A 17,261-nucleotide genomic window follows, 5' to 3' on the forward strand; every position below is an offset into this window, starting at 1 on the left:
CGAGGACATACAGCAAGAGAACGGCATTGGATAGAGTTGTCCATCCTTCTGGGATTTTCCTAATGGTGCCACTACCTGGTGAAAAATCTGAGAGCTGATCGACCCTCTAGTAAAAACTAGAGACAGACTCAAGTATAAGTGATCACACTTATACTCGAAAGAGGAGGGGACTTCCTTTTTAGGTATAAATGATCACACTTTTACTCTAAAGGGGGACTTTTAGAGGAGGGGACTTATCTCTCAGTGTTCTTGGCTGATAATTCTTGGTTGGATGTCTGTTAAAAAACCTGAACTTGAACCGTTGAACCGAACTGCCAGAACTGGAACCGAAACCGAACCGGAACTAAATGTGGATATGATGTGCTGTTTCAGAAAAATGTGTGCAGAATTGTCAATGCTTCAGGTGATTCAGTATTGGCAGTTAAAAGAAACAGTAATAATCTATATCCTATAGATTTTTCTTCAAGTGTAAAGCAGGTGAATTTAATTAGTCAAGCAGCAAATGTGTCTTTATTATGGCATAGAAGGTATGGACATTTACATTTTTAAGGTCTGAAATGTTTAAATTAGCAGAAGTTTGTAGTGGGTTTGCCAAGAATAAAGCCTGTATCTTGTTGTGAAGATTATGCATATGGGAAGTAGTCAAGATTACCATTTTCATCAGGAAAATCATGGAGAGCAAAATAGAAACTACATCTTGTGCATGCAGATGTCTGTGGACCAATGCAGACCAAATCTCATGGTGGCAGTAAGTATTTTTTTTGTTATTCGTGGATGATTTTACTAGAATGAGTTGGGTGTATCCACTTAAGCATAAGCATGAAGTGTTTTCTTGTTTCAAACGATTCCTAGCTTTTGTGGAGAGACAATTAGGTCAGAAATTGAAAATTCTGAGAACTGATAGAGGTGGAGAGTTTGTTTCTAAAGAGTTTGATGGTTTCTGTTTAAATCATGGAATTAAACATGAGTTAACTGTTCCTTACACCCCTCAGCAAAATGGAGTTATTGAGAGAAAAAATAGAACACTTATGGAGAAAGCTAGGAGTATGTTAAACACAAGTAATTTGCCAAATGAATTTTGGGTTGAAGCTATTGTTACTGCAATTCATCTTTCTAATATTTCTCCTACACAAGCAGTATTGGATATGACACTATATGAAGCATGGTTTAATGTAAAGCCAAAGGTGAATTATTTGAGAGTATTTGGGTGCATAGTATATACCCATTTGCCTGCTCAACATCTCCAGAAGTTAGATAAAAGGGCTTACAAAGGTATTTTTGTTGGGTATTGTTCTAATACTAAAGGGTACAGAATTTATGTTCCTGAAACTAGAAAGCTTATTGTTAGCAGAGATGTAGAATTTTCTGAGACTGAATTTTGGCAGTGGAATGAAAGCAAATTAGTTGGGAAGGCAATTGTGTTACCTGGTTTAAAACTTCCACTGAGATCTACAGCAAGGTCTGAATCTGAACACTCAAAAAATGCAACAGTCAAAAGTAGTAGAAATGGCAGTAGTTCTAATGGCAATGGCGGTTCACCAATTGGACAATCTGAGAATTCTAGTGGAGCAAGTGTGGATGAATCACCCATACAGAAGGCCAGAGCACTGAAAGACATCTATGAGTGTTGCACTTTTGCATTGGTTGTTACAGACTCAGGAACTTATGAAGAGGCAGTAAACTCAGTGAATTGGAGAAATGCAATGGCAGAAGAATTAATAGCAATAGACAAGAATCAAACTTGGAGTCTATGTGAGCTACCAAAAGGGAGAAAAGTAATTGGAGTAAAATGGGTATATAGAACCAAATATACACCTGATGGTGAGATTCAAAAATACAAAGCCAGATTGGTTGCAAAGGGTTATGTACAAGAATATGGTGTAGATTATGATGAGATTTTTGCACCAGTTGCAAGAATGGAAGTTGTGAGATTGCTCTTGGCATTAGCAACTACAAATAATTGGTTAGTCTACCAGTTGGATGTGAAATCAGCTTTTTTGAATGGTGAATTACAAGAAGAAGTATTTGTTGAATAGCCTAGCGGGTTTTAAAATTGCAGGGAAAGAAACCTATGTTTATAGGCTACACAAAGCCTTATATGGCCTGAAACAGGCACCTAGAGCTTGGTATGGAAGGATAGATGAGTATTTTCTGCGAAAAGGTTTTGACAGAAATTCCAATGAACATACTTTGTATAAAAAGGTTGTTGGTGAAGGGCAATTTCTATTGGTGTGCATTTGTGTGGATGACTTAATTTGTATGGGACCATCTACAAGGATGATTGAATACTTTAAACAAAATATGAAGAAGATGTTTGAGATGAGTGACTTGGGACTTATGTCTTTTTTTGGGGCCTTGAAGTGAAGCAGGATCAAGAAGGTATACACATTTGTCAAAGAAAATATGTGCAGGATTTGTTGCAAACAATTTCATCAATTGCAGTACTATAAGTCTGTTCTTACTCCTTTCAAATCTGATTACAAACTATATGCAAAAGAGAAGAAGAATGAAAAGCTAGTGAATGTGACAAAATACAGAAAATTGATTGGCAAGTTGATGTATATGACACATACAAGGCCTAATATAGCTTTTCATGTGAGTTTTCTAAGTAGATTTATGCAGAAAACTTCTAAGATGGCTTTTGGAGCTGCAAAACACATTTTAAGATACTTGGCTGGTACCATGGATTATGGAATCTTCTTCAAGAGAAATGTGAAAGGTTCTCTGGTTGGTTTTTTTGATAGTGATTGGGGTGGTAGTGTAAAGGAGAGGAAGAATACTACAGGTGTAGTTTATTTATATGGAACATGTGCTATTTCATGGATTGCAAAGAAACAGGAGATTGTTGCTTTGTCATCAACTGAAGTTGAGAATATTGCATTGTGTGCTGCATGGTGTCAAGGAGCTTGGTTACTTCGAATGTTACAGGATTGTGAATTGACACAAGTAGGACCAATTGACATTTTTTGTGATAACAAATCATGTATAGCAGTGGCCAAAAATCTATTTATGCACGATAGGACAAAGCACATTGATATCAAGTATTATTTCATCAGAGAATTGGTGTCAAAGCAAACTGTGAAGCTTCAATTTTGCAGATCAAATGATCAGTTAGCTGATTTATTTACTAAAGGTATAGATGCAAGAAAGCAAATTAAATTTCATGAAGATCTTAGTGTTTTCAGTCTTCAATCAAGGGGAAGCTGTTAGTGTTTGATTGAAGTATGTCAGTGTTGTTGATAGGAAGAAAAGACTTTGTTGCTATGAAGCTTGACAGAGATTTCAGAGTTTTCAGAATGAAATGTGATGAAAGGGCATAGTTATCTTTTCAGGTATTCAAAAGGTTGTTAAAGTTGTTAGGTTTTGGCTAGAAACAAATCAAGGGCTTAGATTAAAATGATCAAAGGAAGTGTGTAAGTTCTAGGCAGCTTGATAGAGAAGCAAATTAAAGAGATCAACGGCTAAGATGAGTTAATCAAGTGATGAAGGTTAGTTCGAGGCAAGTGGAGCTAAAGCGGTCGAATAAGCTGGGTGAAGACGCGTGTTATGTGACTCAACGGGTTCATTTCTTTTTGGTTACCAAAGTTTCTATGTAATATATAGAAGTTGTGTTTGTTAAGAGTAGAGAGAGTTCTTTACTGTTTTTTCTTTTTTTCTTGAGTTCTTGAAATTTGTATGAATTATCCTGAATGATAGAATGAGTTTTAGCCCTTGATATAAATAAGAAATTTGTTCTGTGTGTGATTATCTATCTATCTAGTGATTATCAGAAATGACCATAGGAATGTTTGAAAAAAAACTTATATAAGCTAAGCTCTTGACCATGGAACAGAAAGGATAAGCGCTCAAAGCTACTGATTGTGAGACATGTCTCAATTCACTCCTGTGTTCAGAAATTCTCCTTTTTAATAAAAAAATAATAGTTCTTGCGATGTCTATGCTTTTAAGTAAATTATGCTTTTAGTCTTGTCAAAGCTTTTTTTTTTGAAAAGAAGAGCTGCAAGAACTAGCTACATCCATTATCCGGTTGAGCAATTTGAGTCCTCTATGAAAGAGAAATAATTCGGGGTTCATACGGGCATGTTGCGCTAGTGGATCAACCAACTAGTTAAGTTTCCGGTTGATAACCTCCATCCTGACTTCCAGAGAGTATGATAACAATCTCCTTACTTCATTAAGATCATGGTCTAGGCTCCAGGAGATAGAATGGTCTTCATTCTTTAGAAGGTCCATAATAGTAATACAATCTATGAAAATGATGTTAGGATGTATACTCCTGCTAAAACATTCTTGCAACACCAAATAAATAGCTGTAATTTCTGGTTGAATATTGGACTCCACTATACTCGAAGATGATCTTGCCAAAAGAATTTAATTGATGTTAGTAATTATGGTAAACCCAAATCCACTGAGTCCAAACATCAGACCAAGAGGCACTACAGAAGATTAAGATACAATTCTGATTATAGAAAGAAGAAAGACACTCCCTGAAGGTTGATTGAGATCTGGATGTATAATTGTCCACCTCTATAGTAGCTTGTTGAGAAAACCTTGTAAAATTTGGTTGCGCTTTATTGAAGATCAAGTCATACATGCCTTTCCAAATCCTCCAAGCACAAAAGGCTATGAGGGCTTTACAATACCTATGAGCCCCAACTCCTAGTAAGCCATTCACCACTAGAAAAACCTTCATTGTAATCCAAATTAATATCAACATATGTGGCAAACAAACTCTAGCAAGCTCTAAACAGCATAGTCAACAGTTTCCAATTCCAGTTCACAAAATGTACAATATAGCATTGGACCGATGTTGAGATTATAATAGAAGGAGAATGTAGGAGTCCTACCTTGTAATAACCTTCAAAAGAAAAACTTTGACTCTAGAAGCATCTCCACATGATATGCTAGCTATTCCAACTTAGATTATCACCCATTGAATATTGATTAAAAAAATTATAAACAACATTGGGGATTCTACCAGAGGAAATTTTTGGCATCCAACCCGGTGATTACCTAGAACCCTCCTCAATTGACTCCAATTTGGGGAATTGTCCAAAACAAAATTAGCAAAATTTAAAGAATCCACAAGATCAAAATCCATATTTATGAAGGAGGATTTCAAAGCTAGAGGAAAATCAAACAACCAAGGTCTTTTCCAAAAATATATCCTCAAAGGATTACAGACATTAATTCAAATATGAGATTTAAGGAGATCACTAGTTTACATAGAGTTTTGAAAAACTAGGAAGAAGGCACATTCGGAGGATTGGCCCAAATATATATTAACATCCACATATTTAAGATGAATAATGTCAACCCAGATTTTGTTCATAAAATTGAAAAGAGCTTATAACATTCTTAGTCATAAGAGCTATGCTTGCCAATATAGTAATTGCCCGTCCTAAGGAATGGATACTACTTTTATAGCCACCCCTACCCAATAAGAAATTCCTAGCCAGCTTGGAGATCTCATCCAAAATATATTCTGGAATAGAGTAACAAAACAAAATATAATTTGGGCTTGAAAAAAGAGTGCTAAAAATGAGCATAGCCGTATTAACTAAGAATATATTAATTGGAAAGCGACACTGATTAATAGTGAGCCTCTTGGGAGAGATGAGAAACCCTAAGGGCCGGGTCAGTTTGATTCGTTCATAAGAACAACAAATGGTTGAAGTACAGTACATATGTTTGTGCTATTTGATGTTTGATGTTTATTGGACATCACAATTTTTTTTTGTTGTTTGGTGTTTGATTTACAAAAGTATAGAACTAAAATTTGTAAATTTACTATAATGCCTTTTTACTGTTCTATATTTGTTTTACAATATAAGAATGTTTAACACAATATTTTATGAAAATCTAAAGATTTGATCCAAACAAACCACAATTTTTATTAGAAAATAAATCTCATCTTCATTTAAAAAGAACAAAAAAAACCTAATTACATCAATTTGAATTCAAAAGGGACCAAAAGGATATCATATAACCTTTTTGGAGTAATCATTTTTGTGTATATTGTAGCCAATGGACAACCGTGCAACATTGGCATTGTCTGCTTCGGCAATCACCACATTGAAGAAGGGAAGGAAGTTCATTTTGACCTAGTGAAACCTAATCCCCTTTCAAATATATTAATATAATTATTAATTTTAAGCAAAGGCAATATGATCTTTAAGTTGTCATGTACTTCAATAGGATTTTTGTACTTGTGCTTTTTGGTGGTACAAAAAAATTAGGCGATTGTATTGTACTCAATCATGCTCCTATTTCCCGAATTTTATTTGGATTGTACTCCCATCCTTCACCCTTCGTGATTAGGCGGTTGTGTTGTACAAAAAAAAATTGGGCAGTTGTGTTGTACAAAAAAATCATGCTCCAATTTCCTTGATTTTATTTGGATTGTACTCCCATCCTTCGCCCTTCGTGATACCCATAAATAAAATGGACAACCCCCCTTACAGATAGCTTTACACCTTTTCTTGGAATTGGGCTTAAATGCCAATACATACCTATTCTTTATCCCATAGCTCTTAATAACATCTTTAAATTGTTTGAAGCTTCTAAATTTCATTCCTATTTTGAATTGAGGATTTTTCATGTCACATTCTTTATTGAAGTCTAAGTATTTAGGCTTTCTTGCTACTAATTCATCTTCATCTGTTGATTAGCAGGAATCCAAGTCATTAGATTTAGCTAGTCTGACTCAATATGCACCCCGCTAGTGTGTTCATGAGGTTCTTTTTCCATATGAACCATATCCCTAATTGTTTCAGTGGCCTCCATAGGTTTTTCTTCGAACTCATCACTGAAACTATAATCGGAATCATGCATATCCCTATCTTCTCCATTATTTTCCTTTTACCATCCATTCCAATAAGTGTATCTTCTAGATTAATTTCTTCTTCTTCTACATCTTCTGCTTCCTCTGATTTCTTTGATTCCTCTTCCTCCACATTGTCTACTTTGGCATCAATATTCTGGCATATTCTACTACCCTTTGTATTGACTCCACTGGATCCATCTTGATCACTAACACCATATCCACTCCTAATGAACACACAGACCTTCTTATTCGAATCTACTGCCATGGCCATATTAAGTGCATCTAGGTCATTTTTAATTTCTCTTAATCCTTTGGTTCCATTATTTACATCCAGCCACCATATGATGCAACATTATACATCTAACATAAGACTCATACCCATCGATAACAATTCAACTTTTGAAATTTGATCTGCACAATAATAATCCACAAAGCCAACCAGCTCTTCTACACCCCCTATTGTGTAATGCAACTTAATGGTAAACAGCTCTGTTGTTAGTACTGAAATAAAACATACAAGGTTTATAGTTATTGTTTTGTCCTAATTGTAAAGGCAACAATCACAATTTTAAACACCAATCCCTAAAACTAACTCACATGCCTCTTAGGTGGCGTTTGGTTCGCGGTAATGTGAAAACATTACCGAGAATTTGGTGGTAATGTGTTCAGATTACCATATTTGGTTACTGTAGCAGTGGTAATGTTGATGGTGATGTAAAATTACCAACAGTGAAATATTACCAAATAAGATGGTAATGTCATTACCACCAAAAAAATAGGTATCCATCCAGGATTACCAAGTTGGTGGTAATGTGTAATGTTTTTTTCGAATTATGCCCCCACTCATTTAATCTATTTTCTTATTACATTCCCTAGTTTTTATTTTACCTTATTATTTTTTTATATTATAATTTAATTATTTATTTATCTAAATACTTTAAATTATATTTTTTTAAAAAAATTTTATACGTAGGGGGTATTTTTGGTAAATACAAAGGTATTTTTAAAAAAATTATGAAAAATTTTTTTGATATTAAAACTTAATTATTTATTTATCTAAATACTTTAAATTAAGTTTTTTTCAAATTTTTTTATATGTAGGGGTATTTTTGGTAAATACAGTGTATTTTTAAACAATTGTAATAATTTTTTTAATATTATAATTTAATTATTTATTTATCTAAATACTTTAAATTATATTTTTTTAAAAATTTTTATACATAGAGTTATTTTTCAGTAAATACAAAGGTATTTTTAAAAAAATTGTGAAAAAAATAATTTTTTTAATGTTATAATTTAATTATTTATTTATCTAAATATTTTAAATTATATTTTTTTACAATTTTATTTGTAAGGGTATTTTGGTAAATTTGACATATTACTGATGTGATTACCATGACTAACCAAACATGGTAATGAAAGATTACCGAGTAATATAAATTCTCAACCAAAACATGGTAATCTCACATTACTACAACATTCCCGGGACATATAACATTCCCGATCACATTACTGCAGTAATCTCATTGCCATGGTAATATATCATTCTTGTGAACCAAACGCCCCTTAAGGTTCTGACATTGTAGTTGAACGTAAAAAACAAAACAAAACAAAAAAATATATAAAAAAATAACCTATAGCCAAAAATACTGTTGCACTTATATTTTCCATTACAATGCAAACATGTTCTCAATATTGCTGCACTTATATGTTCTAGTATGATACAAACTCAAGAAGGAGATATCTGATGGTGAGCACAAGACACACTAAAAAGCAAGCACGTGACTCCCGGCCGCAAGTGCATAGGTCGTCAAGTAAAAAACTTCCCGCGCAAGCACGAAAGGGTCGTACTCCTTATGGCCCAAGATCTGCTATTACTTCAACCTAAGTATCACTATCTATTCTACTAAACTGAGGTTGTTGTATCAAACACAAATACAAAAATAAATAAAAGAAAGAACTATAAACAAAATGGACTAAGGCACACCATGTAAGCGATCTAAAAGGCAAGTTGCAATGAGCACAAGAGGCGTCAAACGAGGATCCCCTCGCGAGAAGAACAAGTAAGGATGAATTTTGGACTTTAAATGCAATGTTGGCTAGGTCTGATCCACTAGACTCAGGAGTCAACTACTCTGGAACCTCCGCAATGTAGCCTTAATCCAATACAGGTTCCTCCATCTGGAAGATACCCCTACGATGTCTTTGGGAACAAGGAGTCTTGGTTAAGGTAATTCAAATGTTCGCTCTCGGCTAGAACTACCCTAATGTCCACAGGAAGCTACCGGCACCCAGAACCTCCGGTGTACAGGTACATTGAATTCCCCTTTAATCATTGTGTAACCTAATATATGCAAGCATCCCTTTATACATATACAATTCATGAATCAAAATCTATGGAATCCATCCATTGAAGGTTGAACATCAAAACAATAAATTGAAATCAAACAAACATGCCAACATTCAATTAACAAAAGAAATCATCATCCTTACAAGTTCTTCTCCCAAGGTTCACTGGATGTCCGATGGCCTTGGGAATCTAGTTCCACATCATAAGGACAATATTCATAAATAAAATAATACAAAAGCTCATAATCAACTCCCCTAGGATGTAGGCTAGAAGGTGGTGACAAGAGCTCGTCGGATCCACACCGTCGAACTCCTCGATGTTCTTACTTGAGTGTGGCCTTCTCCCTCCCAAGTTCTTGCTCTTCAAATAGTCTTCCAAAACCCCTTCTCCGTGCAATGAACTACTCCGGTGATGGTGGTGGAGAATGATGGAGATGATGGTGGAGAAGAGTGGAAGAGATGGTGGCCAAAGACCTACTCCAAAAAGCCCTACGCTTTCTTTTATAACCTCAAACAAGTGTTTTGCCTGTGTGTGTGCGGGCTGGTGTGCAGTCGCACACCTCTCTACCTCCTCTGTATAACCGCACAAGGGGTCTCACACTGCTATAGTGATTATACTACAATGCTTCTACTGCAAAAATAACCACTGTTGTAGTACTCAATGTCTGAAAATCCACTCTTCTTGTCCGGAGCCTGAGGATGTGTGCGAGCTTCGATAAATTCTTCAATTTGTGCCAAAACGAAGCTCGTTCATGCTCTAGATGATCCTCCGATGCCCTGAAATAATAATAACAAATAAAAAGCGTAAAGGGCACCGGAGTCATAGAAATATGCATGAAAGGGCATAAAATATATATAATAAAAGTGATGTATTTAGACATTTATCAATATCATTAGAAATTCATCTGCATTGGAAGAATTATGAGCATTAAAAGAAACCAATATATCTCCAGATGAAATGCCAACAGTATGTCTCAGCTAATCGATGTTTATATACAATAAAAATAATTCATTTATGTACCATAAAACATTTTTCAGGTTCTAGTCCACCTAAGACCACAAGCATTCACACATGTTATATTCCACATATGAGAGTATCCCACATATTATATCTGACTGGTGTTCCATCTAACAACAATTCACAATCTAACATTTGGACAACATCCACATTTTGTACAACATCCACATCTAACACCAAACAACAAACCCTAACTCCTAATCTATATTGGAATGTAATGCTACAAAACTAACTAAGAAAAAAACTAGAAGTAAAGCTGGAGTTTCCTTACAATACTTTGGTGCTTCTCCCCTGCTTGTCGAATCTCCTAATTGCTCGTCATCGTGCGCAATTTGTTGTTTCCTTTCACACATGAAGACAACTATTCTTTCCTTCCGATCACCAGTTCATATAGTCAAAGATGAAGCTCCAATCACCTGTTCAAAACTCTCCAGACCATTAGCGAGAAGAAGATTAGGGTAGCGAAGAAGAAGAAGAAGGAAAAAAGAAAAGTTGTCTGACATGTCCTTTTGCCAACTCAGCTTATTATCATGACGTGGATAAAGAATAGTGCTTGCTGATGCGGACATAAGTTTGCTAAGTCAGACTTTCCAGCGGCCATGTAGGATTTTTTTTTTTTTTTTGCCAATAATCCTCTAGTGACTACCCGGTGAACCTTTTAAAAACTTAAGTAACTACTTTGATACATTTTGAAGTTAGATGATTGAAGTGAAAATAAGGCAAAGTTGGGTGACTATTCATAAAATTAACTCAAGGAATTAAGTACAATTATTTTTAAAAGAAAATAAGTTTTTTTAATACATTTGCATACTAATGGGCTCTCTTTAGATATTTTTACAAATTATTCTTATATGTTTATATTCCTTACTATCAACTAAAGCATCTTATACTATGCATATTTCATAATAACCTAAATAGGGTCCTTGCTACGTAATGTCAATATATATATATATTAAGAAAAAAATATAAAAAGTAAAAATCAATCGATACCTATGTAAAACTTATAAATTGGTTTTCAACTATAAAAATATATCTTGTAATTATATGTAAATAAATATAATTTTTTATAGGGGCATATTAGCAATTATTATTTTACACAATTATAAAAAAATAATTATAAGTATAAAATTTAGGTGTTGTTTGGATCAGCTTATAACTGACCCAAAAGCACTTATTTTATAAGTTAAGTGCTTATGAGATTTTATATTGTGTTTGGATGGGCTTTTCTGAATAAGCTCAAGCTGTAAAATAAGCTCAAATACAGTTTATTTTATAAGCTGCCAAACACTAGCTTATGGAAATAAGCTGTTTTTGATAAGCTATTTGGTTAAGTGCATTTACTAAAATACCCTCAGTCAATCCAGTAAAAGGGTATTTTAGTAATTTTTTGTTGTAAAAGTAATTTTTAAATAAATATACAAACATTTTCACAACTACAGAAGTGTTTCTGAAACTAATACATCCAAACGAAAAAATATGCATAAGCACTTAACTTATTCTAAAAGTACTTTTTTTAAAAGTGCTTCTACAAAATTAAAAAAAAAAACACTTTTTTTAAAAGCCAATCCAAACAACCCCTTAAACTAAAAACAACTCCATTTTATTTGTCTTGGTTACGCGGTACAATTCCGTTTTTTATAAAGTAATAATAGAGGGTTTTCATTACCCCAAATTCAAATCTTTCTAGATGAGGGCGCAAGACTGAATGAGTATATAAATTAATAACTCATATTCCGCATATGTTTCTATGTAACTTATCACATTTATAAAAAATAATAATAATAATAATAATAATAAACTAGTAATAACAAATAAACAATTTTCCGCTAGTGCAGGGGGGTAATCTGCAAATATATATTTTTTTCCAAATAAAAAAAATCGAAAGTGAAACAACAAACTGTAAGTCCACTTCCCGGATTTGATGCGCGCGCTGACGTGTCCAACGACCCTTTTCACACTGGCACAGTTTTCAAGGTGGGCCCCACCACCACCACCACTACCACTTCCTCATCCACTTCTTTTCCGCATCGCTCGCTGCCTCCGCCCCCCCTTCGCCGTTCCCCGACGAGGGCTGGCGAGCTTCCATGGATTATGGCACCAAGGACTACATCTCCGGCCACTGGTACTCCGTCCCCGATCTCTCTCTCCGGGATCACCGCTTCTCCGTCCCCCTTGACTACTCATCCCTTTCCGATCGGATCATCGTCTTTGCCCGGGAGGTCGTCTCAGGTGATGCACTAAGTTGATTACGCTACTTCCTTGTTTAGAACGAAGAGAAAGTGTGCTTCTCAATTGGTATTCTTTATCAGTGTTGTTCATGCTTGTGAGATTGATGATGTGATTTGAATGGTGTCAGTGTATAAAGTTTGGTTTTTGTGAAGGAAATGCTTACTCAATGTTTGTGATTTGAATCTCAAATTTTTCGGCAAACATGGCGTGGGCTGTGATTAGCATCGGAAATTTCATAATACCATATGAAATCTTTGGCCAGTTCATGCCAAATGGGAATGATTTTTTTTTTTTCCTTGAATTTGCTATAATTTAGAATTCAGCTTTTCAATTTTATTGGAGTCTACTGTTTGAATTTTGCGTTGGAGGTGTTTATTTTGTATTTGAATCTGAATTCATTCTGACATTGAATTTTATTAGAGCAGCAGCAAACATAGTTTGGGATGGGATTGGTGTTGGGAAATTAATACTGCCACATGACATTTATGAGCTGCTTTTGCAAAATTTGGAATTTTTGTTTTAATCTTGTACTCTTCATGCTTATTCTTAATGTTGTGGATTTTATTGATCCAGTTGGTAAGGAAGAGAAACAATTACCATACTTGCTATACTTACAAGGGGGGCCAGGATTTGAGAGTCCTCGTCCAGCTGAAGCTTCTGGATGGATGAAGAGGGCGTGTGAAGAATATCGTGTTATTTTGTTAGATCAGGTGTAATTTGCTAGCAATGTTATTATTTTGGTGTTAGATATATTTTGCAAACTTTTGCCTGAATCAACAGGCCCCTCAACTTTTATGGTGTTTTGTGGTTTACAGCGTGGAACTGGTCTATCAACCCCTTTAACAGTCTCGTCTCTTTCGCAACTTGGATCTGCCACAAAGTTGGCTGACTACATGAAGCACTTTCGGGCAGATAGCATAGTGAATGATGCAGAGTTTATTCGGGTCCGTCTTGTACCAGATGCGGAACCTTGGACAATTTTAGGACAAGTATGAAATATGCCTTAATAAATAATCCTTTATATTATTTATTCAAGGAATGCATCAGACGAATATTTCATTGCAAAAATTTCTACCAGCGGAAGGGTTTCCTTAGAAAGGCAAATTGTGTTTGAGAATATTGAATAATGGTAGGTTCACTGTGGAGTTTCGATTCACATAAACTGGTCTGTGAAATGTTGAAATGCATTTAAATACATTTACAAAAACTAGAAGCACGTTGATTTGGAGAAAGAGGCTATTAGCATAGGTATCCTGTTGATCAAGCAATACATCCAAGTCCAAATATTAAGTTCCTATAGGCAAGTGGAAATTGGTAAATTGTTCTGGAAAATTATTTTGCATGACAAAATTTGAGAATGCTTCATGGAATTCTAATGACATCTAGTAGTGGTTTATATGCCATAGTTACTTCTTGTTGAACTCTTCTTGGCCCGAAAAATCTCATTTTGAATGTTATGATATTTAAGGTGTTTGTGATTACCTATCACAATTATGAAATTAGATAGATTGCTATGCCTCAGTCGTTTTGCATGTACAAGTCATACTATACTTAAGCTGCTCGTTTCTTTTTACTGTTGTAGAGTTACGGTGGCTTTTGTGCGGTTACCTATTTGAGTTTTGCTCCAAAAGGTCTCAAATCTGTTCTTTTAACTGGTGGTCTCCCTCCAATTGGAAATGGTTGCACTGCAGATACAGTGTACAAAGCTTGCTTTGAGCAGGTTCTTTCTCAAAATGAAAAGTATTATAAAAGATTTCCTCAGGACATTGCAGTTGTCTGTGAAGTGGTAAATTACCTCGCTAAACTCGAAGGTGGAGGGGTAAGTTAAGTTAATTTCTTTAGCTTGGTTTATTGTTCAGTGTTCACTATTTGACTCAATAGGGTGGGATGTTGCTGAGATTTGTACTTTAAATAGGCACTCCTTCCATCTGGAGGAATTTTAACACCAAAGGGGTTGCAGACTCTCGGACTTGTGGCTTTAGGATCTGGTGGTGGTTTTGAACGTTTGCATTTCATGTAAGATCAAAAATGATTTCAAAATGCATCATTATTAATTGATGCAGTATAATAAACAATTCATGACAGGTTTGAACGAGTCTGGGATCCTATACTAGTTCCAGGGGCGAAGAAACAGATCAGTCACTATTTCTTGAAAGCTGTAAGTAGTAATCACTGACCTTCTGTTGTGCATCAATTTTGCTCTTGCTTGATCTGATGTTTGACATATATTCATTTTTGGATTTTTCTTCTTCAGTTAGCTAATGACCATGCTACTATAATTCTGGTTTTCTTTTTCCCTTTTTTATTTGTTAACTTAAGTTGTCTTTGTTTTGCCAAAGTTTTCTTATCTCCCGGACATGAGAACCTTTATTTTCAACTTTTTTCTGAATACTCCAATATGTGTTTTGCAGTATGAGAGCTGGATACAATTTGACACGAACCCAATCTATGCCCTACTTCACGAAGCCATATATTGCCAGGTAGCCCTTGTCCTGTTTTAAAACTAGTGTCTAGCTCAGATGGATCAAATTGACGCTGGTCTAAATTATTTCCATATAGTTATCAGTTAACTAGTGACTGCATGTGCTTGAAGGGTGCTTCATCGAGATGGTCAGCTCATAAAATTAGGGGTGAACATGAGGATATTTTTGATCCAATCCAAGCTGCAAAAGAGGCACGCCCTGTGTATTTTACTGGTGAGGTAAGGAAGTTTATCTAACAGAAAATAAATCATTTCTGGCTTTTCTGTACAAGTATCAATAACTGTATTCATCCCTGATTTTATGTCCTTCCAAGGTTCTTACTGATTTATCTGTGGTTACATATCATGTTATGATGTTTTATGCTAGGCCATCATCACTTTAATTTTTATTTTTTTGTATAAATGGAAGGTCTTTCTTTGCTATTTTTCCTATTATTAACTTTGATAGGATATATCTGCTCAAAACACAGATGATATTCCCATGGATGTTTGATGAAATTCATGCTCTAAGACCTTTCAAGGAAACTGCTCATTTGTTGGCCGAGAAGCAGGATTGGCCCCCATTGTATGATGTCGAAGTACTAAATAATAATAAGGTCCGCACAGTTCTCAAACTCAAACTCTGACCAGGAGAATATCTTGTTATATATCCTTGCTCTAAGTGCATGTGCCTGTCTTTCTGTTTCATTATGGTTTTGTTTGAAGCAATCAACATGAAATTATGATCTGGGAATTCTTCTCTTGATTATCATGTATCATTCTCTTTACTGAAGAATGCCATGAATCTTTATAAACTAAACATGCCAAACTTTGTTACTAGTGATTTTGGAGCTTGTATTGCACTGAGCAATTGATCAAACATTTCTAATTTCCCAGTGCACATTAAAATTAAATTATATTCCAATCACTCATTACCATATTTCATTTTCAGGTTCCAGTTGCTGCTGCTGTATATTATGAGGACATGTATGTTAACTTCAACGTCGCAATGGAAACAGCTTCGCAGATTGCTGGCATCAGGTTATGGGTAACAAATGAATTTATGCACTCGGGTCTTCGCGATGGAGGGCCGCAAGTTTTTGATCAACTGATGGGAATGCTTCAAGGGAGAAAACCTTGGTTCTGATTTGTAAATGAATGTAATTCACATTTACATCTGAAAATCATGGATTGATGGTTTCAATCCTCAGTGTCCACTTGATTTGTGCTGGTTTAGAATAAGTTATGTAATAAGGCTCTAATTTATTAGTACAAGAGGTGGTATGATTTTATGGCATGTTCTTTTGCTGACACTTCAGGGTGTGTTTGAATTGATGGAAAAATGAAGAAAAAAGATATGAAAAGAAAAATTATGAATTTATTATCTTGTTTCATTTGCTTGTCCATCAATGTTTTGTATTATAACTAATTTTCTTGCATTTTATTATTCTCATATTTTCTTTTGCTTTCTTTCATAGTTTGTCCTTCAAAATGTTCAGCATTACCTTTTTAGTATGCCTTTTTCTTTTATTCCTATTTAGGTATTTCTAAATTATTCAATACATCCATTATTTGAGATACAATGTCAAGTATGTTTTATTTTTATTAAATTTTGTTATATACATGTTGAGATAATCTACTAAATTAATTAAATATTTTGAAAGTATTTAAATAAAATTAAATAAAATACTGAATTATTTTTTGGGGGCTTGGAATGGTGATTATTTAAAAAAAAAAAAATTAGGTAAGAGAAAATGAAATCCAACTTTGAATTACTAAACAAAATAGCTACCCATGCACCAATATTTTAAAATAGAAACGATTTCCCAACCACAGCTTTTTAAAAATATTAAAATTTATACATCAAAAACACATTCTTAGGAATTATAAAGTCACAGCACTACAGTAATAACTTAGCGGTACGTAATGGTGTGACCAAAAAAAACATTTTTAAAATCTTAATATTTTTTTTTTTCAGAAACTGAAATATTTAATATTCTAAACTTTTAATTCATCACCTTAAGCTCATTTTCTCATCCATTTTAATTAAATTAATATTTAAAATGCTTCAAATATCATAAAAACAAGAGAAAGTTAATTCAAATTCAAGCTCATGTTACATGTAAGGTAATATAATATATTATATGTAATCAATCCAATCAAAACAAATGGCAAACCATACAATCCATCAGCTTAATATCCTCAGTCAAAGATAGTTGTTATTTATTAAAAAGAATAAATTGCTTACCCTATATATATCATCATTACTTTTACTTAACTTCTTCCAGTCTACAAAGGTTTGAAAATTAATTCGCCTACGTGTTTGCATGCAATCCATGCATATAAGATAAGATTTTTATAAGAGAATCATGAGTTTT

At 34.3% G+C, this 17,261-nt stretch overlaps 1 protein-coding gene across 1 annotated transcript; it reads left to right on the top strand.

The window, feature by feature from the left end:
• Window positions 1-12,195: 12,195 nt before the first annotated feature.
• LOC120281337 (proline iminopeptidase) lies at window positions 12,196-16,277 on the top strand. The gene is made up of 10 exons (XM_039288185.1): window positions 12,196-12,422; window positions 12,996-13,132; window positions 13,238-13,411; window positions 14,005-14,241; window positions 14,338-14,438; window positions 14,508-14,580; window positions 14,834-14,902; window positions 15,016-15,123; window positions 15,375-15,500; window positions 15,836-16,277. Exons 1-10 carry the CDS (start codon window positions 12,278-12,280, stop codon window positions 16,028-16,030), a joined length of 1,365 nt encoding a protein of 454 aa, XP_039144119.1. The 5' UTR covers window positions 12,196-12,277; the 3' UTR covers window positions 16,031-16,277.
• The last annotated feature ends 984 nt before the right edge of the window (window positions 16,278-17,261 follow it).

Source organism: Dioscorea cayenensis, chromosome 17 (genome assembly GCF_009730915.1).
Source record: "Dioscorea cayenensis subsp. rotundata cultivar TDr96_F1 chromosome 17, TDr96_F1_v2_PseudoChromosome.rev07_lg8_w22 25.fasta, whole genome shotgun sequence".
Classification (NCBI taxonomy): Eukaryota; Viridiplantae; Streptophyta; class Magnoliopsida; order Dioscoreales; family Dioscoreaceae; genus Dioscorea; species Dioscorea cayenensis.